General features: G+C 67.4%; 5 protein-coding genes across 8 annotated transcripts; 2 read left to right on the top strand and 3 right to left on the bottom strand.

The window, feature by feature from the left end:
- Positions 1–5,242: 5,242 nt before the first annotated feature.
- Positions 5,243–10,972, top strand: SFTPB (surfactant protein B). Of its 2 annotated transcripts, none has more exons than XM_042801399.1 (8): positions 5,243–5,306; positions 6,093–6,217; positions 6,971–7,039; positions 7,131–7,256; positions 8,639–8,737; positions 8,922–9,260; positions 10,663–10,770; positions 10,886–10,972. In XM_042801399.1, the coding sequence occupies exons 1-8, from the start codon at positions 5,246–5,248 to the stop codon at positions 10,919–10,921; spliced, it is 963 nt and encodes a 320-aa protein (XP_042657333.1). In that variant the 5' UTR covers positions 5,243–5,245; the 3' UTR covers positions 10,922–10,972. The 2 variants fall into 2 exon arrangements, with proteins under 2 accessions (XP_042657333.1, XP_042657332.1); XM_042801398.1 differs by having other exon boundaries at positions 6,926–7,039.
- Positions 10,973–11,157: 185 nt separating this feature from the next.
- Positions 11,158–15,075, bottom strand: USP39 (ubiquitin specific peptidase 39). The gene is made up of 12 exons (XM_042801436.1): positions 14,631–15,075; positions 14,283–14,352; positions 14,060–14,154; positions 13,618–13,754; positions 13,353–13,505; positions 13,032–13,257; positions 12,874–12,951; positions 12,707–12,774; positions 12,292–12,623; positions 11,635–11,770; positions 11,450–11,536; positions 11,158–11,336 (listed from the first exon to the last, which is right to left on the bottom strand). Exons 1-12 carry the CDS (start codon positions 15,073–15,075, stop codon positions 11,289–11,291), a joined length of 1,875 nt encoding a protein of 624 aa, XP_042657370.1. The 3' UTR covers positions 11,158–11,288.
- Positions 15,076–15,135: 60 nt separating this feature from the next.
- On the top strand, positions 15,136–16,825 carry CUNH2orf68 (chromosome unknown C2orf68 homolog). The gene is made up of 4 exons (XM_042801435.1): positions 15,136–15,398; positions 15,499–15,634; positions 16,314–16,442; positions 16,703–16,825. The coding sequence occupies exons 1-4, from the start codon at positions 15,301–15,303 to the stop codon at positions 16,823–16,825; spliced, it is 486 nt and encodes a 161-aa protein (XP_042657369.1). The 5' UTR covers positions 15,136–15,300.
- Positions 16,826–17,323: 498 nt separating this feature from the next.
- LOC122154196 (vesicle-associated membrane protein 5-like) lies at positions 17,324–19,953 on the bottom strand. Of its 3 annotated transcripts, none has more exons than XM_042801419.1 (3): positions 19,942–19,953; positions 18,921–19,133; positions 17,324–17,991 (listed from the first exon to the last, which is right to left on the bottom strand). In XM_042801419.1, exons 2-3 carry the CDS (start codon positions 19,125–19,127, stop codon positions 17,782–17,784), a joined length of 417 nt encoding a protein of 138 aa, XP_042657353.1. In that variant the 5' UTR covers positions 19,128–19,133; positions 19,942–19,953; the 3' UTR covers positions 17,324–17,781. The 3 variants fall into 3 exon arrangements, with proteins under 3 accessions (XP_042657353.1, XP_042657354.1, XP_042657352.1); XM_042801420.1 differs by lacking the exon at positions 19,942–19,953 and adding an exon at positions 19,621–19,710 and having other exon boundaries at positions 18,921–19,052; XM_042801418.1 differs by lacking the exon at positions 19,942–19,953 and having other exon boundaries at positions 18,921–19,717.
- A 238-nt stretch (positions 19,954–20,191) lies between these two features.
- Positions 20,192–23,009, bottom strand: VAMP8 (vesicle associated membrane protein 8). Its single transcript, XM_042801422.1, has 3 exons — positions 22,974–23,009; positions 21,707–21,874; positions 20,192–20,430 (listed from the first exon to the last, which is right to left on the bottom strand). Exons 1-3 carry the CDS (start codon positions 22,974–22,976, stop codon positions 20,287–20,289), a joined length of 315 nt encoding a protein of 104 aa, XP_042657356.1. The 5' UTR covers positions 22,977–23,009; the 3' UTR covers positions 20,192–20,286.
- Between the last annotated feature and the right edge of the window lie 174 nt (positions 23,010–23,183).

The following is a 23,183-nucleotide window of genomic DNA, read 5'->3' as shown; positions in this document are numbered from 1 at the left end:
GTGGATCCTGGGGGGTACTGGGCATTATTGGGGGGTACTGGGAGGTACTGGGGGTACTGAGACATCCTAGGGAGGGCACTGAGTGCACTGGGTAATTGGGGTGCTGGAGGAATTGGGGGAATGGGAGTAATACTGGGGGCAGTGGGGAGAAGTGAGGGCAGGGGGGTGCTGGGGGCACTGGGGCAGTTGGGGGGGGGGGCATCACCCCCGAATGAGACTGGCGGGAATCTGCCCTGGGCCCCCTTCCCGCCGTGCCCCCCCCACCTCCTGCTGCTGCCGCAGGGGAAGGGGGGGGACCGGGGTGACGGAGGTTTGTGGCTTCACAGGGAGGGGGGGGACGAGGACAGGAAGGGGGGGCAGGGTTGGGGACAGGGACAGGGACAGGGACAGAACCCCCCCACCCCCGGCTCCCCCCCTTTTCCGGTGGGTTTGGGGTTTGTGGTGGCGCTGGGACTTGCTGGGAACAGGAGGGTAACACGGCCCCACCCATGACACCCCATCACTCCCCTTGCCCCCCCCAGGCCCCCCCCCAGCTCCCCCCCCCCCAGCTCCCACCTTGTCCCAGTCCTCCCAGTGCCCTCATGTCCCTCTACCCTCTCCTTGCACCCCCCACCTCCTCCAGGACCCCGTGGTGTCCCCTTCTCTCCTCCCAATCCCTGAAGTCCCCCCAGGTCTCCACAGTGGCCCCTTGTCCCCCCCCCCATCCCCCCAGGACCCCACACACCTCCCAAGGTCTGTAAAGTCTCCTGGGTTGCCACCCCTCGTGTCCCCAGTGTCCCCCAGGTCCCCATGGCCACCTCTTGTGTCCCCCCCAGTGTCCCCCCAATGCCCCTCAGGCCCCCCTGGCCACCTCTTGTGTCCCCCCCAGTGTCCCCTCAGTGTCCCCCATGTCCACCTCTCGTGTCCCCCCCAAAGCTCCCCCAGGTCCCCAGGGGCTCCCCCCACCTCCAAGCACCCTCTGTCCCCTCCAGCCCCCCATGTCCCCCCTGTCCCCCCCAGGGCATTCACAGCCCCCCAGCAGACGTGACCAGGGGCCACTATTCCCGGATGCCTGGGGCCCCCCAGCCTCCTCCCCCCCCACACACTGTGGCCGCCGTGGTTTTGGGGGGGGGGCCCTTCCTGCTGTCACCATGGGTGCCACCCCCACTCCGCGGGGACATAAATGAACCCTGGGGCTTGGGGATGGGCAACCATGTCCCCACTGTTGCTGGCCCTGCTTGCTGGGGTCACGGGTGGGGACACCAGCGGGGGCAGGGCGGGGGGATACGGGGGGGCGGCGAGGACAGGGAGGGGGACATGGGGGTGATGGGGACATGGAGGACATGGGGGCCAGGGTGATAGGGATCTGGGGACATGGGGGGATGGGGACGTGGGGGAGGGCAGGAGGATGGGGAGACATGGAGGGTTGGGGACAAAAAGGGGATGAGGACATGGGGGGGAAGGGGACATGGGGGGGAAGGGGACATGGGGGGCATGGGGACATGGGAGAGATGGGGATGTGGGGGTGCAGGAGGGTGGGGGGCATTGGGGTGACAGGGACATGGGGGTGGTTGGGGACATGGGGGGATGGAGACAGGAGGGGACATGGGGTTAGGGGAGCGGATGCGGGGACGTGTCCCCTGATGTGGCACTGCCCAGCCCTGACGCTGGCGGAGGCCGAGGGGCCCCCCCTGGACACCCTGTCAGTGGGTGCTGGGGGGCCCTGGCCGGGCATCCCGGGGTACCAGCAGCCCCCCGACACCGAGGACGAGCTCCAGCTGAGTGATGATGACATCATGGTGAGGGGATGTGGCGGGGAGCACACGGGGGGGGGGGGGGGGGGTGTGGGGTGTGTGTGTGGAGCATCCGTAGAGGGAGGCACCCATGGGCGTCTGGGCAGGTACTGGTTTGGGGGGGCACCCAAGGGGGCCTGGGGTGGGCATCAAGAAAGGGATTGGGGGGGCACTGGGGGGCATTGAGGGGCACTGGGGGGGTACTGGAGGGCACTGGGGGGGCACTAGGGGAGCACTGGGGGGCACTGAGGGGCACGGGGGTGTACTAGGGGGCACTGGGGGGGTACTGGGGGGCACTGAGGGGCACTAAGGGGCACGGGGGGGTACTGGGGGGCACTGAGGGGCACTGGGGGGCACTAGGGGGGTACTGGGGGGCACTAGCGGGGTACTGAGGGGCACTGGGGGGGTACTGGGGGGCACTGGGGGGGCACTGAGGGGCACTGGGGGGGTACTGGGGGCACTGGGCCGGCAGTGGGTGCTGAAGTGGGGGTGTGCAGAGCGGGGGGGGGCTCCCCACCGGCACCGTGCGCTGTCATCTGTGCAAGTGGGTGATGACGGCGCTCAGGGACATTGTGGTCAACCGCAAGGACAAGGTGAGACAGGGTGGGACACCCCCCCCCCCTATACCCCCCCCCCCACATCCCCCCACCCCCTAGTGCACCACCCTCATGTAAAGGCGATGCCTCCCCCCCTTGTGCGATGCCACGTGTAAGGCCTGTGCAACACCCCCGTGCAAGGCCCTTGTGCAAGATGACGCCCCCCCCGCCCCATGCGATGCCCCCCCCGTGCAAGACGCACCCCCTCATGCCATGACCCTTGTGCAAAGATGATGACCCTTACAAGATGATGCCCCCTCCCCCTGTACCGACCCTGTGCAAAGCCCCCATGCAAGGTGACGCCCCCTCGTGCAAAGCCCTTGTGCGAGGTGATCCCACCCCCCCGTGCAAATCCCCTGTGTGAGGTGACGCCCCTCGTGCAACGCCCTTGTACAAGGTGATCCCCAACCCCCCCATGCAATGTCCCCCCCCCCGTAAAAAGCCCCTGTGTGAGGTGATGCCCCTCGTGCAACACCCACGTGCAAGATGATGCCCCCCCCCCCCCGGCTGTGTACCGACCCCGTGCAAGGTGATGCCCCTCGTGCAACGCCCTTGTGCAAGATGATGCTCCCCCACCTTTGCCATGTGCCGGCCCCGTGCAAAGCCCCCGTGCAAGGGGATGCCCCTCGTGCAACACCCTCGTGCAAGGCGATCTCCCCCCCCCCCCCCCCCCCCGCCAAAACCCCTGCGTGCAGCGACGCCCCTTGTGCACAGCCCCTGGTGCAAAACGGTGTGTCCCCACCTCGTGTCCGTGTGTCCCCCCCCACCACGGTGGGTGCTGACGACGCGTGTCACAGGGGGGGGTGGCACTTGTCACCCACCTCGTGTGCGGGCAGCTGCGCGTGGGGGCCGGGCTGTGCCGTCGCCTGCTGCTCCGTGCCCTGGCGCCCATCGAGGGGGCCTTGAGGCGGCACCAGACCCCCGCCCACCTCTGCGCCCACCTGCGCTGGTGCCCCCCGCAGCCCTGAGGCAGGTGACACCCCCCAAACCCCCCCCCCCCCAGCACCCCGCAGGGGACACGGGCGGGCGGCATGGCCGTGCCCGGCCCACGAGGGCTCTCGAGGGGAGGGTGGGGACGCGGCACCTCAGAGCCCTGACGGGAAGGGGGGCAAGGGGGGGGGACACACACGCACCCATGGGTGCGGCTGTGGAGGGGGACGAGGGGGGGCATGGGGACGCGGGGGTGTGGGGACATGGGAAACGGGGGGATGGGGACATGGGGACAAGGGGGGACATGGGCATGAGGGGACATGGGGGGACGTGGGGGAGTGGGAACGTGAGGGTGTGGGGACATGGGGTTGTGGGGGTGTGGGGACAAGGGGGGACATGGGCATGAGGGGACATGGGGGGACGTGGGGGAGTGGGAACGTGGGGGTGTGGGGACATGGGGATGTGGGGGTGTGGGGACAAGGGGGGACATGGGCATGAGGGGACGTGGGGGTGTGGGGACATGGGGGTGTGAGGATGTGGGGGTGTGGGGACATGGGGACAAGGGGGGGACATGGGGGTATAAGGGGACACAGGGACATGGGGGTATGAGGGGACGCGGGAAACAGGGAGATGTGGGGGGGGTGGGGACATGGGGGGATGTGGGGGTGTGAGAACGTGGGATTGTGGGGATATGGGGGTCTGAGGGGACATGGGGACAAGGGGGGGGACATGGGGGTGTGGGGACATGGGGATGTGGGGGTGTTGAGGGGACATGGGGACAAGGGGGGGACGTGGGGGCGTGGGGACATGGGGATGTGGGGGTATGGGGGTATGGGAAACGGGGGGACATAAGGGTATGGGGACATGGGGGTGGGGGGGTGTTGAGGGGACATGGGGACAAGGGGGGGACGTGGGGGGTATAAGGGGACATGGGGTTGTGGGGATGTGGAGGTATGAGGGGACATGGGAAACGGGGGGATGTGGGGATGTGGGGACATGGGGAGATGTGGGGTGTTATGGGGATGTGGGGGTATGAAGGGACATGGGGACGTGGCGGGGACACGGGGGTGTGGGGATGTGGGGGTATGAGGGGGTACAGGGACAAGGGGGGGACGTGGGGGTATGAGGGGGTGTGGGGGAGCATGAGGATGTGGGGACATGGCAGTACAGGGACACATCGACATGGAGGTACGGGAACATGGGGACACAGAGGACATGGGGGTGTGGGGGGACATGGGGACATGGGGTGTGGGGGGACATGGGGGTTTGGGGACATGGGAGCATCAGTGTATGGGGACATGAGGATATGGGGGCACATGGGGGGATGGGGGGGTATGGGGACATGGGGTATGGGGGTGTGGGGACACGGGGGACTTGGGTGCTTGGGGACATGGGAGCATGGGGGTGTGGGGACATGGGGGTGTGGGACACGGGGACATGGGGAGCATGGAGGGGGCATGGGACATGGGGGTGTGCGAGGACAGGGGACATGGGGGAGTGGGCACGTGGGGACAGAATGGGGGATGGGGACACGGTGCCCGCAAGTGCCCTGTCTCCACAGCCACCTCTCCCCCTCCAGGCACCAGCCAGCTCCAAGGCCACCCGATGCCACCAACGTCCCCTACACCGTGTGTGTCCCCCCCCCCCCGTGTCCCGAGCCACCCCATCCCTCCCAGCTCAATAAAGTGCCACCGCAGGAGTGGCACCGTGTCTGTTCCCCCGCCACCGTGGACACCCGGGGTGGGATGGGGGGGACGCGGGGACCCCGATGGGGACATGGCCGGGGGGGCAGGGGGGACAGCGGCAGGGACATGGGGTGGCAGCCCCCCCCCCCGGGGTGTCCCCATGGCCAGGACACACGTGTCCCCGCGGTGCTGGCACCGACCCAGCCGCCACCTCCCGCCGGGGCTATAAGAGGCCGCGGGGCTCGGCCCTGCCAGCACCGTCATGGCACGGCCACCGTCACCCGCGCTGGCACTCCTCCTCGCCCTGCTCTCTGCCATCCCAGGTAGGGGCCCCCCCCACCGCGCCCCTCGGCTGGGGGGGCACCCCTAAAACCGGTGGGGGTGTTCCCCAAAGCTGGGTGCAAGCCCACTGTAGCTGGGTGTACCCCCAAGCTGGGTGCCCCCCCTAAAGCTGGGTGGTCCCCCGTTAGAGCTGGGTGCCCCCGCAAGCTGGGTGCTCCCCTGCTAGAGCTGGGTGTCCCCCCAGAGCTGGGTGACCCCCCCAAAGCTGGGTGCTTCCCCATTCGAGCTGGGTGCCCCCCCAAAGCTGGGTGCTCCCCCGTTAGAGCTGGGTGTCCCCCCAGATCTGGGTGCTCCCCCACTAGAGCTGGGTGTCCCCCCAGAGCTGGGTGCCCCCCCCAAGCTGGGTGCTCCCCCGTTAGAGCTGGCTGCACCCTCCGAGTTGGGTGCACCCTCCCCATGAGCCCTAAAGTTGGGGGGGGGGGGGGGGGGGGGGGCTGGGGTGGGGAGGGACCCACATTAAGAGTGAAGGGCCTGGACACCTGGGTCCCCTCTTGAGGATGGGGGGGGGGGGGGGGGGCTGGGGGGGGGGTGAGGATGTCCCAGATGCCTGGGTCCCCTCTTGGGGTCTTGGGTTGGGTGGGACAGTGAGGGGGGGGGCATCGGGGAGGGGTGTCCTGGATGTTTGGGTCCCCCCGTGAGGGCTGGGGCGTGGGATGGGACTCCTTGGGGGGGGAAGGGTGAGTGTTGGGGTGGGGGTCCCAGACACCTTGGGTGCCCCACCAGGCGGGGGGGGGACACACGGTACCGGGTGCTGACGGCAGCTGCAGGTCTGGGGGTGCCGGGGGAGCACTGTGGGGTGCCCCCCCCCGCCTGGTGCCAGAGCTGGGAGACGGCACTGCGCTGTGGGGCCCTGGGGCGCTGTGCCCGCCTGGCCTGGGCACCCCCCGCCATGGTGAGAGCCCCTCGCGCCTGTCCCCGTGACCCCTCCTTTTGTCCCCATACCCCCCCGGGTGTCCCCATACAACCCTGTGTCCCCCATGCCCATACCTATGCCAGACACCCCGCCTACCGTGTCCACCATGTCCCTGTGTCCCCATGTCCCCACCTCTCAGTGCCCCCCCATGTCCCCATGTCCCTCTGTCCCCATTCCCCCATGTCCTCATGTCCCCATGTCCCATGTCCTCACATCCCCCATGTCCCCATTCTCCCATGTCCTCATGGCACCCATGGCCCCGTTCTTCCATTCCCCCATGTCCCTGTGTCCCCATTCCCCCATGTCCTCATGTCCCCATGTCCCCATTCCCCCATATCCCATGTCCCCATTATCCCATGTCCTCATGTCCCCATATCCCATGTCCCCATATCCCATGTCCCCATTATCCCATGTCCTCATGTCCCTGTGTCCCCATTCCCCCACATCCCCAGGTCCCCTATGGCCCCATGTCCCCGTATCCCCATTTTCCCACGTCCCTGTATCCCCAGTCTCCCATGTCCCTATGTCCCTGTGTCCCCATTCCCCCATGTCCCCCATTCCCCCACGTCGTCACGCCACACATTTGCATGTCCTCATGTCCCCATGCCCCTTGTCCCCACACCTTATGTCCCGATGTCCCCAAATTCACTTCCCCACCTCCTACACCCCATGCCGTGTGTCCCCAAGTCACCCGTGTCCCCATGTCCCCGCGCCTGGTGCCACCCCTCGCAGGACATCTGTTCCGACTGCCAGCAGATCGTCACCCTCCTCACCCGCATGGCCAACGAGTCGGCCACCAAGGTGTCCAGGGGGATGGGGTGGGCACGGGGTGGGTGGAGGGTGGCCGCCCCCGCGGGTGCCGGCGTGGGTGCCATGGTGGCTGTGGGTGCAGGCGGCCGTGGAGCGCTTCCTGCGGCGGGAGTGCGCGGCGCTGCCGGTGCCCACCATGGTGCCGCCCTGCCAAAACCTGGTGCACGAGTACTTCAGCCTCCTCCTTGATGACCTCCAGGGGCACCTCGTGAGTGGGCACCCGTGGGTGCTGTGGTGGGTGGGTGGAGGTGGCGCAGGGTGCTGAGGGGAGAGGGGGGAGGGGCGGAATTGGGGACATCAGGCCAGCTGGGGACACCTCAGGGGTTCTGGGGGACACCATGCCATCCAGGAACGCCTCAGGGTGATGGGAGGGGGTTTGGGGACACCTCAGGGTGCTGGGGACACCTCAAGGTGCTGGGAGGGGGTTTGGGGACACCTCAGGGTGCTGGGGACACGTCAGGGTGCTGGGAGGGGGTTTGGGGACACCTCAGGGTGCTGGGGACACCTCAAGGTGCTGGGAGGGGGTTTGGGGACACCTCAGGGTGCTGGGGACACCTCAGGGTACTGGGAGGGGGTTTGGGGACACCTCAGGGTACTGGGAGGGGGTTTGGGGACACCTCAGCGTGCTGGGGACACCTCAGGGTACTGGGAGGGGGTTTGGGGACACCTCAGGGTGCTGGGGACACCTCAGGGTACTGGGAGGGGGTTTGGGGACACCTCAGGGTGCTGGGGACACGTCAGGGTACTGGGAGGGGGTTTGGGGGACACCTCAGGGTACTGGGGACACCTCAGGGTACTGGGAGGGGGTTTGGGGACACCTCAGGTTGCTGGGGACACGTCAGGGTGCTGGGAGGGGGTTTGGGGACACCTCAGGGTACTGGGAGGGGGTTTGGGGACACCTCAGGGTGCTGGGGACACCTCAGGGTACTGGGAGGGGGTTTGGGGACACCTCAGGGTGCTGGGGACACCTCAGGGTACTGGGAGGGGGTTTGGGGACACCTCAGGGTGCTGGGGACACGTCAGGGTGCTGGGAGGGGGTTTGGGGACACCTCAGGGTGCTGGGGACACCTCAGGGTGCTGGGGGACATCATGCCAGCTGGGGACACCTGGGGGTGCTGGGTGGTATCAGGGACAAGGTGCCAACTGGGGGCACGGTGCTGGGGGGTATCAAGGACACTTTGGGGTGCTTGGGGACACTGTGCCAGCTGGGGACACCTTGGGGTGCTGGGGAAGGGGGGGGATTTGGTGACACCATGTTGATTGCAGCCACCTCAGGGTGCTGGGGGGGGACTGGGGACACTGCACTGGCCAGGGACATCTCGGGGTGCTTGAGGACACCGTGCCAAGCAGGGGGGATTGGGGACATGATGCTAGCTGGGAACCCCTCGGGGTGCTGGGGGTCACCATGCCATCCGGGGACACCCTGAGGTGCTGAGGGGATTGGGGACACCATGCCAGCTGGGGACACCTCAGGGTGCTGGGGGAACTGGGGACGTCATCCGTCTGGGGACACTTGGGGACACCGTGCCACCTGGGTCACCTTGGGGTGCGGGCTGCCCCACGCTGGGTGCCCTCACCCTGTCCCCCCAGAAGCCCTCGGCCATCTGTGCCCGCCTGGAGCTGTGTCCGGGTGAGCCCGGGGGGGCCCCGGCCGTGCCCCCCCTTGGGGCACTCAGCGCCCGCCTGCAGGTACAGCTCGTCGGGGCTGGGGCGGTGGGTGCCCGGGGCCATCGGCACAGGCGTGGGTGGCTCCGTGGGTGGCTCCGTGGGTGGCTCCGTGGACACAAACACGATGCTGGGCGCCCCAGAGTCTTGCGGCACAAGCACAGCCGCAGCCCCACCATTAGCCTCCAGAGTGAACGCCCGTCCCCAGGTCGCTGCCGGCAAGGCTCTGCCCGTGCCCATGCCACTGTGCTGGCTCTGCCGCACCTTCCTGGCCCGCGCCGAGGCCTCTGTCCCCAAGGAGAAGGTGGCCACGGTGGCCGCGGGGCTGTGCCGGGCGCTGCCGGTGGTGGTGGCGGGCGCGTGCCAGTGCCTGGCGGAGCGGTATGCGGTGCTGGCGCTGGAAGTGGTGCTGGGGCGCCTGGCCCCCCGCCTGCTCTGTCACCTGCTTCTCTCCTGCCGCCCCGAGGACGGGGCCGCCCCGCTGTCACCTCCCTGGAGGCCCCTCGGGGACACGGTGGCCCCGGCGGCTTCGTGTGCCGGCGCTGAGGTGAGCAGGGGAGGGGCCGGGGGGGCGGGAGGGGGACACACACACACACCCCCTTTGGGTGACAGGGCACCTGATAGTGTCACAGCCCCAGGGGTCATGCTCCAGGGTCTCACAACCCCCAGGTGACATGACGGGGACCCTAAAGGGTGTCACAGCCTCCAGGGACACATTCTGGGGTGTCACAGCCCCCAGGGGACATGCCAGGGACCCTAAAGGTTGTCATAGCCCCAAGGGACACATTCTGGGGTGTCACAGCCCCCAGGGGACATGCCAGGGACCCTAAAGGGTGTCACAGCCCCCAGGGACACATTCTGGGGTGTCACAGCCCCAAGGGACATATCCTGGGGTGTCACGGCCCCAAGGGATGTGGGAGGGACCCAAAGGGTGTCACAGCCCCCAGGGGACATGCCAGGGACCCTAAAGGGTGTCACAGCCCCCAGGGACATATCCTGGGGTGTCACGGCCCCAAGGGATGTGGGAGAGACCCAAAGGGTGTCACAGCCCCCAGGGACACATCCTGGGGTGTCACAGCCCCCAGGGGACATGCCAGGGACCCTAAAGGTTGTCATAGCCCCAAGGGACAGGTCTTGGGGTGTCACAGCCCCCAGGGACACGTCCTGGGGTGTCACAGCCCCCAGAGGACATGCCAGGGACCCTAAAGGGTGTCACAGCCCCAAGGGATGTGGGAGGGACCCAAAGGGTGTCACAGGCCCCAGGGGCACATCCTGGGGTGTCACAGCTCCCAGGGGACATGCCAGGGACCCTAAAGGGTGTCACAGCCCCCAGGGACACGTCCTGGGGTGTCACAGCCCCAAGGGGACATGCCAGGGACCCTAAAGGTTGTCATAGCCCCAAGGGACACATTCTGGGGTGTCACAGCCCCAAGGGATGTGGGAGGGACCCAAAGGGTGTCACAGGCCCCAGGGACACATCCTGGGGTGTCACAGCCCCCAGGGGACACGTCGTGGGGTGTCACAGCCCCAGGGACATCTCCTGGGGTGTCACAGCCCCCAGGGGACACGTCGTGGGGTGTCACAGCCCCAGGGACATCTCCTGGGGTGTCACAGCCCCAAGGGACACGTCGTGGGGCGTCACAGCCCCAGGGGACACAGCCCAGGAGTGCCACAACCCCTGGGGACACAGTGAGGCCCCCAAAAAGGTGTCACACCCACCAAGAACATGTCGGGGTCCCCAAAGGTGTCACAGCCCCCACGGGACACACTCAAGGGTGTCACCAGACACAGGCCCCCCCCAAGGCGGGGGGCACTGAGAGTGTCGCAGCCCCAAGGGGACGCACTGAGGACATCAGAGCCCCGGGGCGGGCTTCCCTGGGGGGTGTCCCCATCCCGGGGGGGCTAGTGGGGGAACCCCCCTCCCCGACACCCGTGTCCCCACCCTATAGGACCTGGGACCAGGCCACGCCCTCCCCGCCCCGTCCCCAAAACTGGGACCCTGCGCCCTGGGCCCGACCTACTGGTGCTCCAGCCCCGAGGCCGCCCGCCGCTGCCAGGTGAGTTGGGGGCAAGGTAGGGGGTGGGACAAAAGGGACAAGAGTGGTGGGTGGGGGTCCTGTCATCCACTTCACCCCAAAACTCACCACCCCCCCCCCTTCTGCTCTCCCCCAGGCTCTGCAGCACTGCCAGGAGCACGTCTGGGCATAGAGGGGGGCAGGAGCAGCCCTCCCACCCCCCAAATAAAGCTTGAATCCCTGCCTCAGTTTCCCCAGTTTTTTAGGGTGTTTTGGGGCGGGGGGGGTGTGTGGTGTGTGACAGGGTGTGATGTGGGGTGAGGGGGTGCGGGCAGCTTTCTTGGAAAGCGGGTGGGTTTTCGCACCTCCCCAGACGCTGTGAAAACCATCACCCCCACACACCCAAAGAGAAGCGAAGGCGGAAAACGGTTACAAAAATACAAGGGGTGGCCTTTAATGGGGGGAGGGTTATGGGTGCCCCCGGGTGGGGGGGCTGTGGATGCCCCCCAGGGGGGGCAGGAGAGCGTCCCCAGGGGGGCAGGAGAGCGTCCCCACGGGACTCAGGCGCCTTGTTGGTTGGTCTCATCCTCCTCGCGTCGCTTCCAGATCTGCAACGGAGCGGGGTGGGGGGGGGGGGTTAGGGGGGGGGATGAGGGGGGAATTTTGTTTGGGGGGGTGACAAGCGACCCCCGGGGAGCACCCCCCCTTGCTGTCACTGCACCTGGATGTATGCCTCCGAGAGGGTGATCATCTGCGGCAGGATGTCGGTCACCTGCAGGTCCTGCAGCTCGTACCACTTCCCGGTGCCCTGCGCCGGGGACAGAGGTGACACCGGGCGGGGGGGGGGACACACGACACGACACACACACCCCCCCCTTGCCACCCCCGGGGACAAGGGACACTCACGTGGTGCAGCACGTGGATGCGGTACGAGCCCTCGGAGGGTTTCCCGTCGTGCACGATGTTGGCGATGAGGTCGTAGGTGGTGTTGGCGTGCGCCGCCTGCACCTCCTCCGACAGGTACTCCCGCAGGTCCACGTTCCTGGGGGGCACCGCCGGGCACCCCGCGCCCCTCAGCTGGGTGGCACCACCACCCAAACCCCAGAGGAACTCCCACAACCCCCCCCAGATGCTTTCAAATACCTCACAGATGCTTCCAACCCCTCCCCGGATGCTTCCAAACCCTGCCACAATGCTCCCAAACCTCCCCAGATGCATCCAAATGCCTCCCAGATGCTTCCAAACTCCCTCGTGATGCTTCCAACCCCCTCCAGATGCTTCCAATCCCCTCCAGATGCTTCCAATCCCTCCCCAGATGTTTCCAAATGCCTTCTAGACACTTCCAAACCCCCCATGATGCCTCCAAACCCCCCCCCGATGCTTCCAAATGCCTCCTAGATGCTTCCAAACCCCTCATGCTTCCAAACCTCTCCTAGATGCTTCCAAACTCCTCCAGATTCTTATTAACCCATCCTCAACACTTTCAATCAAACTCACAACGGGGCCCAAAGAAAGGGACACAGGGTACCCCCAAGTGCCCACCCAGGGGCCTTCACCACTCACGTGATGGGGAAGTTGACAATGGTGGGGTTCTTCTCCACGAAGAAGTTGTTCTTGGTGAAGCGCTTGATGCAGAAGATGAGGTAGGGAGGCAGCTTGGTGAGCTGGAAGCGCTTGAGAAAGTTCTCCTTGTAAGTCTTGTACTCCTTCTCGGTGGCACCGTTGAATTTGGCCAAGATGCTGAAGAGGGGGACCTGGGGGATGATGAGCTGCTCCTTTTCATCCTTGTAGAGCGGGGCGGTGGGAAGGTCCAACGTCAGGTACATGAAGGTGGACTCCACCATCATCTCCTGGTACTCGGTGTTCTGCAGGAGCTGCGCCTTCTCCTCAGCCGGCTGCAGGACATGGGGCTCAGAGGAGGGGTTTGTAGACCCCCATGGGGGCAAGAACCCCCCGCCCTGCACCCCCACATACTCACCAGATCTGGGTGAGGCAGTTTTTTGGTGAAGATGCGCATGGAGCCCTGGAAGACGTCAGTGACGATGGCTGCGGGGACAGGAAGACGTCGGCGGGGTCCAGGGGTGCTGAGTGTCACCCAAAAGGGTGCCCCAAGGGAATAAGGGGCCTTCATCACCCTCCACTCACTCTTCTTCTTCTTCTTCGTGCCACCCAGGGCTGAGTGGAGCGCGTTCAGGAACCAGGAGAGGAAGTCCACCCCATCCCCTACGAACCAGAGTAAATCAGAACCAGTGTGGGGCGGGGGGAGGGCTGGATCCAGCATCCCCCCCCCCCCCCCTCCCCACCTTGTTTGGTGATCTGGAAGTTCTTCTTACTGCAGAGGACCACGGCCTGCAGCATCTCGTGGGGCGAGACGTGCGCTTTGAAGTTCCGGGGGTTCCACAGTTTCCGCATCAGCTCCCCGAAACGCTGCACCAGCAGGAACATGATGTCCCCGGGCGGGCGCTGGATGCTCTTGTAGTTCTCCTCCTCCAAAAAATAATTCCTCAGCGGCGGCACGTTGGATAAAGCCTGCGGGAAAGACGCTGGGAAGCATCCTTGCCAGCCTTGGGGAGGGGGGGGGGTTTCACCCCAAAAATGAAGCCTGGAGCCGCCGCCGGCGATACCTGGAGGACGGCGTTGGCGTAGTCGTTGGCTTTGATGTTGTTGAGCCCCACGATGCCGGGCAGGTACGTGGTGCCATCGTAGGCACGGGAGAGCTTGGCCTGCTTGTCCAGGTTGGTGATCTGCTGCGCGGTGAAGGTGGGCTTCAGCACGTACTGCGGGAGAGAAACCGCGTCGGAAAAGAGTGGGGGGACACGAAGCTGAACGCCGCCCGCCCCTCGCCCCCCAGGACCACTCAGAACCCCCCCCCCCCGGCCCCCGCCGCACTGTGATGTCCTCCAGCGAGGAGTCGATGATCTCGTAGTTGTCAGGGAGGCAGTAAAACTTGAGGGTGTGGAGGTTGAGGAAAACGTGGTGGCTGAACTGGACACTGTGGATGTAGGCGTGAGACTTGAGCCCGCGGCCTGTGGGGGAGAAAGGGGGGGGGGGGGGGGTCAGGGGGGGCTCAAGGGGCAGGTGGTGGGAGCCTCAAGTCCCCAGAGGAGGGATGGGGAACTCAGGAGACAGTGACAATGGGAGAGAAACAATTCCCCACCCACACCTGGACGCTGCTTCTGCCCACCCCAAGGGTCCCTGTGCCCTGCCCCAAAGCAGCACCCCTGGGCCCTGGTTGTCCCTGTGCCCCCCCCCAGCACCCCAGACCCTGGGTGTGCCCCCTGTGTGTCCCCCTCAGCAGCACCCCCAGTCCCCGGGTTGGGGGGGTTCTCACCCTGGAAGTACTTCCCGCAGACGAGGCAGGCATAGACGTTGATGTGAGACAGCGAGATGGAGCAGAGCTTCTCAAAATCAAAATCTAGGACGCTCCTGGGATAGGGGCAGAGCTGCAGACAGGCTGGGGGGGGAACCCGTGGGGGGACTCCCAGGAGGCAGAAGGGCCCCCCCCGGGGACCCCCAAAACGCTCTGCCCCGTCGCCTCCCCCCGCCCCGCTCACTTGTTGATGGTGTCCAGGTAGGGGCAGTGCCGGCTGCGCTGGTCCTCGGGGTCGAAACGGCCGTAGCGCACTGTGGGGGGGGGGGCGCAGGGGCCTCGTTAGCGCTCGGGTGACGCCTCGCACCGGAGATGGAGGAAATTTCGGAACCTCGGTTCCCCGCCCCGACCCCCGGTGCCTCCCCCCCTTTCCCCAGATCTGAGCTCGGGACCCCCAGGATCAGCCCCGCTGCTCCCCCCGCACACCCGGGTGCAGCCCCCCCCCCCCCCCGTGTGTGTGTGTGTGTCCAGACCCCGGTTCCTCCCCCCCCCCAGTCCCCGGTTCCCCCCTCCTCGCACTCTCGGTGCCCACCGGTGGGCTCGGGATCGGGATCGGAGTCGCCGTCAGGCTCTCGCTCCCGCTTGACCCGCACCGGGCCGGTGGGGATGGCGGAGCCTCCCCAGGAACCGCTCCCCGGCTCCCGCTTGATCCGGGCGGGATCCACCGGGAGCGAGAGGGCCAGGCCCGCCTCCGCCGCCGCCTCCCGCCGCCCGCGGTCCCGCTCCGCCTCCCGCCGTCCCCTGGACCGCTCCGCATCGCCCTCCCGGCGGCTCCGCGACGAGCCCCGCGACGAGGAAGAGGAGGAGGAGGAGGAGCCGCCGCCCGCCGCCCCCCGCGGGGCCGCCCGGGGGTCCCGGTCCCGCTCCCGGTCCCGCTCCCGCTTCCCGCGGCTCGACATCCCGCCCACTGCGCATGCGCGGGGGCGGGAGGGGCGGGGGGGGCGTGGCGGGACCCCGCGTCGCCGCCGGCTGCGCATGCGCGGAAGCGCGGCCCCCCCCGCCCCAACCCCGCCCCGCCCTCTTTGCGCACGCGCCGCCGCGCAGCCGGTAGCGCGGCCGCCGCGTCCCCGCTACTGCGCATGCGTGCCGCGCCCGCGGGCGGCCGGCGGGGCTTTTAAAGGGACCGTGTCCTGTTACCGGTGAGCGGCTCTGCCCGCGGTCTTTCCCCCCCCCACCTCCCAAACCGGGTCCGGCGGCGGCTGATGATGGAGGCGACCGCGGGCTGGCGCTGCCGGCCGGGCGGGCGACTCGACATGAGCCACGGTTTCGTGCGGCACATCCGCCGCAACCAGATCGCCAGGTACCGGCACCGTTCCCCGCCCTCCCCGGGCCCCGGGCCAGCCCTGGGGCCCCCTGTGACAACCGTGGTCACCCCCCCCCCCCCCCCGTTCGGTGCGCAGGGACGCCTACGAGCGGGCGGTGCGGCAGGCGCGGGGGCGGGCGCGGGGGCGGCTCACACCGACCCCCCCTAGGCCCCGCCGCCCCGACCAGCAAGTGTACCGGCCCCGGCGGCCCGGTGAGCGGGGGCACCCACGGGTGGGGGTGTAGCCCGGGGGGGGGGGAGGGGCACCTAAGGGTGGGGGGCACCCACGGGTGGGGGGAACAAATGTGGGAGCGGGGGCACCCACGGGTGGGGGTGTAGCCCTGGGGGGGGGGAGGGGCACCTAGGGGTGGGGGGCACCCACGGGTGGGGGGAACAAATGTGGGAGCGGGGGCGCCCCCGGGTGGGGGGGTGCTCGTGAGGGGCATGCACGGCTCGGGGGTGGGGGTGGGGGTGGGGTTGCCCCCACGGAGTGAGGAGCCCCCACGGAGTGAGGAGCCCCCACGGGTGGGAGGCATGTATGGGTGAGGGAGGTAGTCCTGGGGGGGTGGGGTGCCCGTGGAGGAAGGGGAGCACCCGTGGAGGGGGGGGGGGAGGTTGAATCTGAGGGGTGGGGGGGGTCAAATGAGGGATGGGGAGCACCCAAGGAGGGGGGACACAAATGGGGGGGGGGGTGTCCTCAGCATGGGCCTGGGCATGAGGGGGGGCACCCAGGGGAGACATGGGGAGGAGGGGACACCTCGGGGGGGGGGGACCCAAGGTGGTCAGGGACTGGGGGGCACCTAAAGTGGGGGGGAGCATGCCAGGGTGAGCTTGGGACATGGGGGGCACCCAAGGGGGTGATGGTGCATATTTGGGGGTGGGGGGGGCACTGGCTTCTCCCTGAGGGTTCAGGTGCCCCAGGGGGTCCCGGGGGAGACGCTGGCCCGGGCCCCCCCCCCTGCTGACACCCGCGGGCCCCGGCTCTTCTGCCTGGAGTACGAGGGGGACGACGGCTGCGTCACCGCTGTCATCGTGCACCAGGTGGGGATCCCAGCATCCGGGCACCCCAACCCCCCCCCCCCCGCCCCCCCAGGGGGGCGGCTGGGCAGGGTCCAGGGGGCACCCATGGGTGGTGGTGGGGGATGCTGTGTGCGGGGAAGGGAGAGTCAGGGCACCCGGGGGGGGGAGAATGCTGTGTGTGGGGAAGGGGGAGTCAGGGCACCCATGGGTGTGGGTGGGGGGGTGCCGTGGGTGCCCGGTGGGTGGGTGTGGGTGCTGCCGTGGGTGACGGGGTGCCTCAGGGAGACAGCGCGGAGGAGGTGACGCGGCGGGTGTGCGCCCGGAGCCCGCTGGAGCCCGCCCTGCGCCGGGCCCTCTGCCAGCGGGTACAGGATGAGCTCAGCAAGCGCCGAGGGACAGGGTGACATTGCCACAGCCCCCCCACTCCCGGGGGGACACTGCCACCCCCCTGGGGACACTGCCAGCCCTGGGGACGGGTGACAGCCGCTGCCCGGTGTCAGTAAAGGTGCTGCGAGGCTCTGGTGTCTGGCTGCGCTTGGGGAAACTGAGGCACAGGGAGCGGGGTGGGGGGGGGACGACACACAAGACAGGCTTTTGGGGACCCCAGCGTGTTGCTGTGTCACCTCATTGCTCAGCATCCCCTGCCATGGATGCCAGGGTGACCCCCGTGTGGGTGCCGTATGCCTGTCCCCCTCTCTGCGTGTCACCACGTCCCCGGGGTCCCCTCCCAGGTCCCACAGCACCCTCCTGTCCTCCCCGCCACCCTGGGCTGCTGGCACCTGGAGACCAGACCGGCTGTCCCCAGAGCTGGTCCTGCTGGTTTGTTATTGTAGGGTCTCCCCTAAGCAGATCCTGGTGCTTGTTTATGGCAAGGTCTCCCCAGAGAACATCCTGCTGCTTTGTTATGGTAGGGTCTCCTCAAAGTGCTGGTTTATTGTGTTAGGGTCTCCCTGAATCAGGGCCCTTTGTTATTGTAGGGTCTCCTGGGAGCAAGGCGCTGTGGTTTGTTATTGTAGGGTCTCCCTGAAGTAGATCCCACAGAGCTGTTGTTGTCGGGTCTTCCCGGAGAGGGTCCTGCTGGTTTGTTATTGTAGGGTCTCCCCAAAGCAGGTTGTGGCACCTATTTATCATAGGGTCCAGCACGCTTGTTATTGTAGGGTCTCCCTGAAGATCATCCTGCTGGTTTGTTATTGTAGGGTCTTCCCCGAAGCAGATCCTGGTGCTTATTTATTGTAGGGTCTCCCCAGAGATCGATCGTCCTGCTGCTCTGTTATCTTGGGGTCTCCTCACAGCTGCTCCCGCCGGTTTGTTATTGTAGGGTCTCCCCAAGTCCTGTCAGGCTCCCTGTGGCACCAGGGGCTCAGTACCTGCTGGGAGGGGTGCTGGGGGGGACGGTGACAGTGACGATGGCGGGGGGTGGCCGTGGCAGCCACAGGGTGAGGCCGAGGGCGAGGAGGAGCAGGAGGAGGAGGAAGAGGGCGGCAAGGCCGATGGCCGCCAGGCGCCAGCGCCGGTGTCCCCTGCGCTGCTGCCGTGCCACCGCCCGCGTGCTGCGGGTGAAGGTTTCGCCCTGTGGGGACAGCGTGGGGGGGGGGGACACACACACACACACACCTATAGGTACCCCTCCGGCCATATAGGCTTATAGTGCCCCCCCCCCCCCAGCTGTATGGCCTTATAGCATCTCCCCCAGCCATGATCCCCCTGGAGTATATGTCCCTCTAGTGTCCCCCCTCCCTGAAGCTGCAGGTCCCCCCAGGGCGATACCCCCACCAGTGTGTGTGTTCCCCCCCCCAGGCCGTATGTCCCTATAGTGTCCCCCTGGCCGTGTTCCTTCCCCTGGGATTTTATATCCCTATAGTTTGTCCTCCTGCAGGGCTGTGTGTCCCTATACCATGTCCCCCCCGGGGGCTATATGTCCCTTTAGTGGCCCCCCCCCCTCCCCGGGGTCTATGTCCCCATGGTGTCTCCCTGGCCATCTTCTTTCTCCTGGGACTTTATATCCCTATAGTGGATGTCCCCCTCAGGTCTATATGCCCCTATAGTGTGTGCCCCCAGGGCTCTATGTCCCTATAGTGTGCCTTCATAGAGTGTCCCACCCAGGGGCTATATGTCCCTATAGTGTCCCCCTGGCCACGTTCTTTCCTCTGGGACTTTATATCCCTATAGTGCATCCCCCCAGGGCTCTACATTTCTGTAGTGTTCACGTCCCAGGCCTATATGCCCCTATAGTGTGTCCCCCAACAGGTCTACGTGTCCCTATAGTGTGTCCTCTAACGGGGCTATAAGTCCCTATAGTGTCCCCCTGGCCACATTCTTTCCCTTGGGACTTTATATCCCTATAGTGTGTCCCCGCAGGGCTCTACATTTCTATAGTGTGCATGTCCCAGGGCTGTATATCCCTACAGAGTGTGTGTGTGTCCCCCCCCAAAGTCTATATGTCCCTATAGTGTCTCCCCCCCGGGCTATATGTCCCTATAGGTGCCGGGGCGTGCCCACCATGGCGCGCAGCTCCTGGGCCCGGCTGTCGAGGTCGCCGAGGCGCCCGTCCCGCTCCAGCGCCCGGGCGAAGTTCTGCTTCATCAGCTCCGTCACCTCCTCAGCCTCGCGCTGGCACTGCGCCAACCCCGCCTGGGGACACGGGGGGGACACCCGGGCACCCCCGGGAGGGGGGGACAAGGGGAACAATAGGGTGACTGGAGCCATGAGGGTCTGTGGGGACATAGGGCAAGAGTGGCCTGGGGTAAGGGGGACAATGGGGACAAGGGCACAGTGGGGGGGGGGGGGGGGCACAGGCACTGTGAGGAGGGGGGACCAGGGGCACCCCGGGGAAGTGGCACCATGGGGACAGCTGGGGACACAGGGACGGGGCAGACGGGGACTGTGAGGTCGGGGGCACGCAGGGGGGTGGCAGGGCTGGGACACGCGGGGATCCCGGGGTCGGGAACAACGACACACAGGGACACGGAAAGTCCCCGGGGGGTCACACACACACCCACCCCCCCCCCTTTCCCCGGCCGAGGCCGCGTCCCACCCGCCAGCGGGAAGAGCCCGGGGGCACCGGCACCCACCCCCTCCCTCCCTAAACCTCCCGGGGGGGGGGGGGGTCCCGTCTCCCACCGTGGCGGTCCGTCCCGCGCCCCCCCCCCCCAAACCGGGAAGTGAAAGCGAAAGTGGCGGCGGAGCCCCCGGCGCTCACCATGGTCCCGCGGGGGCGGTGCCGGTACCGGGGTCGGTGCCGGTACCGGAGCGCCCGGCTCCCAGCGGCCGCCCCCCCGGCGGGAGGGACCGGGACCGGCGACCGCCCCCCCCCCTCCCCCCCCCCCCCCCCAATCCGGCCACAAACAGGGACCGGCCGTGTCCCCTCCCCGGTCACCCCCGGCCTCGCAGCCCGCCCCGGGTCCCCCATAACCCCCCCCCACACACACACACTCAGGCACCCCCCGGCCCCCAAAACCCCCAGACGCGGGTCCCGCAAAGACTACACACCCCCTCGGGGACCCACATGTCCCCAACCCACCCCAGACGTGACTGTCCCGGGGATTCCCATGTCCCCCATATACCTGGGTCCCCTGAGGACCCCCCATATCTCCCCCCGCCTCCGGCCCCCCCCCCCCCCCCCCCCCCCGGGTGGCAGTGCCACCACACTGCGCCCTTTGTCCCCCCGGCGCCAGCCGCCCGCCTGGCACCGCTCCCCGCCCCCGCGCTGCCCGTCCCCACGCGTGTGCGTGTGTGTCCCCTCCCCCGGCACACACACACGCTCAGCCCCACGCAGCTCGTCATCCCCTGTATTCCACGCGGGGGTGACCTCGGGGGGGGTGGGGGGGTGGGGGAAGAGTCCCCGTGGAGGAGGGACAGGGGGTCTCTAGGTGGGGATGATGCCGGTGGCCAGGAGGATGATGAGGATGAGGATGATGACGCCCACGATGCCGAGGATGACGAGCAGCTTCACGTTCTTCCACCAGTACCGGCGGGCCATCTTCTGTGAAGTCGTCTTGAAGTGCTCCGACTGTGGGGACACCGCTCAGGGATGGGGTGGGGGGGCCACCCCACTGCCACCCTTGGGGACCTCGTGTCCCACAACTCTGTGTCGTCTGTGTCTGTGTCCCCCCCCCCCGGGGTCCCAGCACCAGCCTGAGGAGCTGGTGCCACCCCAGGGGACCTGGTGTCCCCTATCCCGGAACCCCCCTGGGGATGTTGTGCCCCCCCCTGGGACCCAGTGTCAACTGGGAGACCCAGTGCCACTCAGGGGGTTCCAGTTCCATCCAGGGGCCCTGTGGCCACCCTGAGGACCTTGTGCCCAAACCCTAAGGTGCCACCTTAGGGACCCCGTGCCACCCGGGGTGACATCGCACCCAACCAGGGACTCCGCACCCACCTGGGGGACATGGTGCCACCCACGGGACCCTGCACCCACTGTGGGACCTCGCACCCACCTCCGGGCCCCAGTGCCACCTTGCTGACCCCATACCCATCCTGGGGACCCTGTGCCACCTCAGGAGCCCTGTGCCCAACTTGAGGATCCCGAGCCCCCCCTGAGGACCCTGTGCCCAACTTGGAGATCCCATGGTCACGCCCTGAGGACCTTGTGCCCACCTTGGGGACCCTGTTCCCACCTTGGGGACCCTGTGGACAACTTGGGGACCCCATGGCGATGTCCTGAAGACCTTGTGTCCAAGCTGTAGACCCTGTGCCCACCCTGGGGACCTCATGCCCACCTTAGGGACCCTCTGCCCCTCTAGGTACCCTGTGCCCACCCTGGGGACCCCATGGCGATGTCCTGAGGACCTTGTGTCCAAGCTGCAGACCCTGTGCCCACCCTGGGGACCTCATGCCCACCTTAGGGACCCTCTGCCCCTCTAGGTACCCTGTGCCCACCCTGGGGACCCCATGGCGATGTCCTGAGGACCTTGTGTCCAAGCTGCAGACCCTGTGCCCACCCTGGGGACCTCATGCCCACCTTAGGGACCCTCTGCCCCTCTAGGTACCCTGTGCCCACCCTGGGGACCCCATGGCGATGTCCTGAGGACCTTGTGTCCAAGCTGTAGACCCTGTGCCCACCCTGGGGACCTCATGCCCAACTTAGGGACCCTCTGCCCCTCTAGGTACCCTGTGCCCACCCTGGGGACCCCATGGCGATGTCCTGAGGACCTTGTGTCCAAGCTGTAGACCCTGTGCCCACCCTGGGGACCTCATGCCCACCTTAGGGACCCTCTGCCCCTCTAGGTACCCTGTGCCCACCCTGGGGACCCAGTCTCCCCCCCCTCGGTGCCCCTCGCCCTCACGGTGGCCTCCAGGTCCTGGCTCTTGCTGTGGAGCTGCTCGAGGTTCTCCCCCCGCGCCAGGATCCGCTCCACGTTCTGGGTCATGATGGTTTTGACGCCCTCCACCTCCTGCTGCAGCGCCCGCACGCGCCCGCCACCCGCCGCCTCGCCGCCCGCCGCGCTCCCCGCCTGGTACCACAGGGCAGGTCTTAGGGTGGGCGCCCCAGAGGGACCCGACACCCTCCACCACACCTGGTACCCCCCCAAGCACCCCCCCCCCCCCCCATGGACCCTGGGCACCCCGCAAGCATCCCACAGGCACCCTAGACACCCCATATGCCCCCCTGAGAACCCCAGAGGCACCCTAGACACCCCATATGCCCCCCCCCCCAAGAACTCCATAGGCACCCCAGACACACACCCTAGGCACCCCAAAGGTACACCCCAAGCACCCCAGAGGCACCCTGAGCACCTGCCAAGCCTCCCATGGGCACCGCCCAGCACCCTGTATGCAGCCTAAGCACCCTCTATGGACCCTGGGCACCCCCCAAGCACCCCACATACACCCCAAGCATCTGCCGAGCACCCTCTATGATGCTCAGGGAATTTCCCTAAGCACCTTGTAGTCACCCCAAGCACCCTATAGGCACCCATGGGCACACCCCTAGCACCCCAAACATCCCATATACACCTCCCAAGCACCCTATAGGTGCCCCATGTCCACCCCAAACACGTGCCAAGCAGCTGATATGCCACACACGCACTTCCCCAAGCGCCCTATAGGCACCCCGGGCACACTTCAGCACCCTATATGCACCCCCTTGGCAACCCATATATACCCCAGACCCCCCATACGCACACCAGAGACCCCACAGGGACCCCCCCCCACCCCCCTACAGGCACCCTGCGAGCCCCGCAAGCACCCCATAGGCACCCCATATGTACCCCAGAACGCCCTATATGCACACCGGAGACCCCACAGGGACCCCCCCCACACCCTACAGGCACCCTGGGCACCCACAAAGGTGCCCCATATCCACCCAAGCACCCCATAAGCACTTCCCCAAGCACCCTACAGGCACCCTGGACGCCCCCCAAGCACCCTATAGGCACCCTGTGCACCCCCCAACCACCCCATAGACACCCCATAAGTGCCCCAGACCCCCTGCGGGCACCCCCCAGGTACCCCAGACCCCCCCCACCGGCTCCCCGGGCACTTCCCCAAACAACCCCCTGACCCCCGGGGCACCCCCCAGACACCCTCCCGGGCCCCCCCTCCCGGTCCCACCATGGCCGGCCCCGCTCCGCTCCGCTCCCGCCGCCTCCCGGGGCCCGCGGCGGCCCCTGACCCCGCCCCTGACCCCGCCCGGGGCTTCCGGGAGCGGAGGCACCGGGAGGAGCGGGGTCACGGGTGACCGGGGGGTCGCGGGTGGGGGTGTGTGTGTGGGGTGTCACTGAGCGATAAGGGCTAAGTTTTTTTTTTTGGGGGGGGGGGGGG

This window comes from Tyto alba, unplaced genomic scaffold (assembly GCF_018691265.1).
Source record: "Tyto alba isolate M040663 unplaced genomic scaffold, T.alba_DEE_v4.0 Super-Scaffold_34, whole genome shotgun sequence".
Classification (NCBI taxonomy): domain Eukaryota; kingdom Metazoa; phylum Chordata; class Aves; order Strigiformes; family Tytonidae; genus Tyto; species Tyto alba.
The sequence above is the reverse complement of the archived record's forward strand: the minus strand, read 5'-3'. Positions and strand labels throughout refer to the sequence as shown.

What these genes read in the sequence shown, in the direction of transcription:
- SFTPB (XM_042801398.1), top strand. Translation starts at nt 5,246, where the DNA reads ATGGCACGGCCACCGTCACCCGCGCTGGCACTCCTCCTCGCCCTGCTC. An exon ending in CCTGCTCTCTGCCATCCCAG is followed by an intron (nt 5,307 to 6,092) that starts GTAGGGGCCCCC and finishes CGGCAGCTGCAG; the next exon opens with GTCTGGGGGTGCCGGGGGAG. An exon ending in CTTCGTGTGCCGGCGCTGAG is followed by an intron (nt 9,261 to 10,662) that starts GTGAGCAGGGGA and finishes CCCACCCTATAG; the next exon opens with GACCTGGGACCAGGCCACGC.
- LOC122154196 (XM_042801418.1), bottom strand. Translation starts at nt 19,145, where the DNA reads ATGTCCCCACAGACCCTCATGGCTCCAGTCACCCTATTGTTCCCCTTG. An exon ending in CCCAGGAGCTGCGCGCCATG is followed by an intron (nt 17,992 to 18,920) that starts GTGGGCACGCCC and finishes CTGTCCCCACAG; the next exon opens with GGCGAAACCTTCACCCGCAG.
- USP39 (XM_042801436.1), bottom strand. Translation starts at nt 15,075, where the DNA reads ATGCGCAGCCGGCGGCGACGCGGGGTCCCGCCACGCCCCCCCCGCCCC. An exon ending in TCCCGATCCCGAGCCCACCG is followed by an intron (nt 14,353 to 14,630) that starts GTGGGCACCGAG and finishes CCCCCCCCACAG; the next exon opens with TGCGCTACGGCCGTTTCGAC. An exon ending in CCTCGCTGGAGGACATCACA is followed by an intron (nt 13,506 to 13,617) that starts GTGCGGCGGGGG and finishes TCTCTCCCGCAG; the next exon opens with TACGTGCTGAAGCCCACCTT.
- CUNH2orf68 (XM_042801435.1), top strand. Translation starts at nt 15,301, where the DNA reads ATGATGGAGGCGACCGCGGGCTGGCGCTGCCGGCCGGGCGGGCGACTC. An exon ending in GTGAGCGGGGGCACCCACGG is followed by an intron (nt 15,635 to 16,313) that starts GTGGGGGTGTAG and finishes CTGAGGGTTCAG; the next exon opens with GTGCCCCAGGGGGTCCCGGG. An exon ending in CCGCTGTCATCGTGCACCAG is followed by an intron (nt 16,443 to 16,702) that starts GTGGGGATCCCA and finishes GGGGTGCCTCAG; the next exon opens with GGAGACAGCGCGGAGGAGGT.
- VAMP8 (XM_042801422.1), bottom strand. An exon ending in GCCAGGACCTGGAGGCCACC is followed by an intron (nt 20,431 to 21,706) that starts GTGAGGGCGAGG and finishes GTGTCCCCACAG; the next exon opens with TCGGAGCACTTCAAGACGAC.